This window comes from Zea mays, chromosome 1, assembly GCF_902167145.1.
Source record: "Zea mays cultivar B73 chromosome 1, Zm-B73-REFERENCE-NAM-5.0, whole genome shotgun sequence".
NCBI lineage: Eukaryota > Viridiplantae > Streptophyta > Magnoliopsida > Poales > Poaceae > Zea > Zea mays.
In genome coordinates, this window is record NC_050096.1 from 273,719,517 (window position 1) to 273,721,388 (window position 1,872).

General features: G+C 48.6%; 1 protein-coding gene across 1 annotated transcript; it reads right to left on the minus strand.

Annotated features, from left to right (window-relative positions):
• Positions 1 to 945: 945 nt before the first annotated feature.
• LOC100273187 (uncharacterized) lies at positions 946 to 1,872 on the minus strand. The gene is made up of 2 exons (NM_001147632.1): positions 1,460 to 1,872; positions 946 to 1,367 (listed from the first exon to the last, which is right to left on the minus strand). The coding sequence occupies exons 1-2, from the start codon at positions 1,641 to 1,643 to the stop codon at positions 1,168 to 1,170; spliced, it is 384 nt and encodes a 127-aa protein (NP_001141104.1). The 5' UTR covers positions 1,644 to 1,872; the 3' UTR covers positions 946 to 1,167.

Sequence of the window (1,872 nt, forward strand, 5' to 3'; positions counted from 1 at the left end):
TCGTTTGGCAGAAACGGCTTATCCTAGAGGCAGAGTCATTTTCCTGTATTAAAGTGCTAGAGCCGGTGAAACTACTATTTGTGGCTTCTTCTCCGTAGTATAAAAATAGTTCTATGTTTTAGATGCTTTTCGCAGTAAGCCGTCTTAAAAAACTGTATTTAACGGGGCTCTTACTTTTTTCAAAGAAATGTCAGAGCTAAAGTCCTGCCAATCAGGTTTCTAATTTGAACCAGACTCATACTTAAGGATCTTTATATAGAGATTTATAGGGTGTTTCGTTTGAGGAATAAACTAGTCCATCATCTTCTAACTTCTCACTTTTTTGTTTGGTTTGTGGAATAGAATAAGTTGATCTATCACCACCTCATTCGTTATAGTTATTTAGTTAGTACTAAGATGATGAACGTGGTTATCCTACCAAATTTATGAACGGACTCATGATGCACTATCTCATCCTGGATGAAGTGATTTCTCAAACCAAACACTTCATTATTGAACAATTATGGAGAGAAATGGAACTAAAGTCCCTTGGGTGGTCTAGGTTCGGCTTATGCCATATTTCCATGTTCAGACTTTTTAACAAGCACATCGAAATAGAGGAGGTCATAAGGCCGTGAGAGCTGGCATTTCTATATATCTTGCTGATTACATGAAGGAATTAATTAATTATCCAATAATTTTCTATAAAAAAACTAATGATGCAATTGTGTATACCTAGATGCAAGCGAGTTTGTCCACGAACCCACGACTGGTTTTAACTTTTGTGGTACTAGCCCGTTTTATCACGCACAAAAAAGGTATGGATCTCCGCCATCCACAAAAATTGCCCTTTCAGATAAACAAAAAAGGGGGGGAAACAATCTGCAAGAAAGCAAACGTGGTGGCTCGCTCTCGACCCGTACAGGCGTCAAGCAATTTGTCATGGTCTCATGGAGAGCAAATGTTCAAACATGCGATATCCGTTAGCTTCAATTAAAGCTGGATGTTTGTATTGTTACAACAACATTGTAAAAGTAGTAGAAGCCGTTACGGATTAGAACCAAGCGACTGACTGAGCCTACACGAAATAGCACAAATCAAACAGACCAGTTCGCTCGAGAGCAAGCACAGCCGATCATTGAGCGCACCCAGTCAACAATACCACCACCAGTCGCTAGCTCTGACAGATCACGCGGCATAGACGACGAGCTTCATGCCGAGGTTGCAGTGGCCGAACCGGGTGCAGATGAAGAAGTTGTCCCCCCTGGCGAGCGTCACGCTGTCGGCGCCGGACGTGTAGGTCCGCGACCCCGGCGGCGTCGTGCAGCCGTTGTACCCGTCCTCGTCCACGGCCACCACGTTGTGGATCCAGGGGATGTACCTGAACACTGCAGCCACACCACGCATGACAGAAAGAGCATGGCCATCTTCAGTGACCAGCAGACGGCCAGCATGCTGAGTAATGCTGAGACGTACGTACCGAGAGTGTCTCCGGCGCGGAAGTGCTTGCCGTTGGGCCAGCTGGGGCTGCTGAAGGACCAGCCGTTGCTGTCCCCGACGTAGTAGGTGGTGGCTGCGTCGGCGATGGCGACGCAGCAGTAGCAGCAGGCAACGGCGAACGCCATGGCGCCGATGGCCCTTGCACTGCCTCTTCCCTCAGCCATCTCGGTACTCTCACCGTTGCACTCGTCGCTGCGCTCACTACACTAACCAGGAGGGGGAGAGCTATGGGCCGGCCAACGACGGTGTGGAACGAGTGAAATGCAGATCGGCCGGGAAGGATACTGCAGAGACAGAGTGCACTCGGCGGTACTCCTAGCTGGCTGCTGGATGGGCGCTCGGGGTCGGGGAGCACGGTGTCCGAGGAAATCAATACCGCGCAGAGCGGCAGAG

Bases quoted from the DNA above. Each gene is read 5' to 3' on its own strand.
- LOC100273187 (NM_001147632.1), bottom strand. From the start codon at position 1,643: ATGGCTGAGGGAAGAGGCAGTGCAAGGGCCATCGGCGCCATGGCGTTC. The intron at 1,368-1,459 runs GTACGTACGTCT...GTGTGGCTGCAG, and splicing joins CCGCGCCGGAGACACTCTCG to TGTTCAGGTACATCCCCTGG.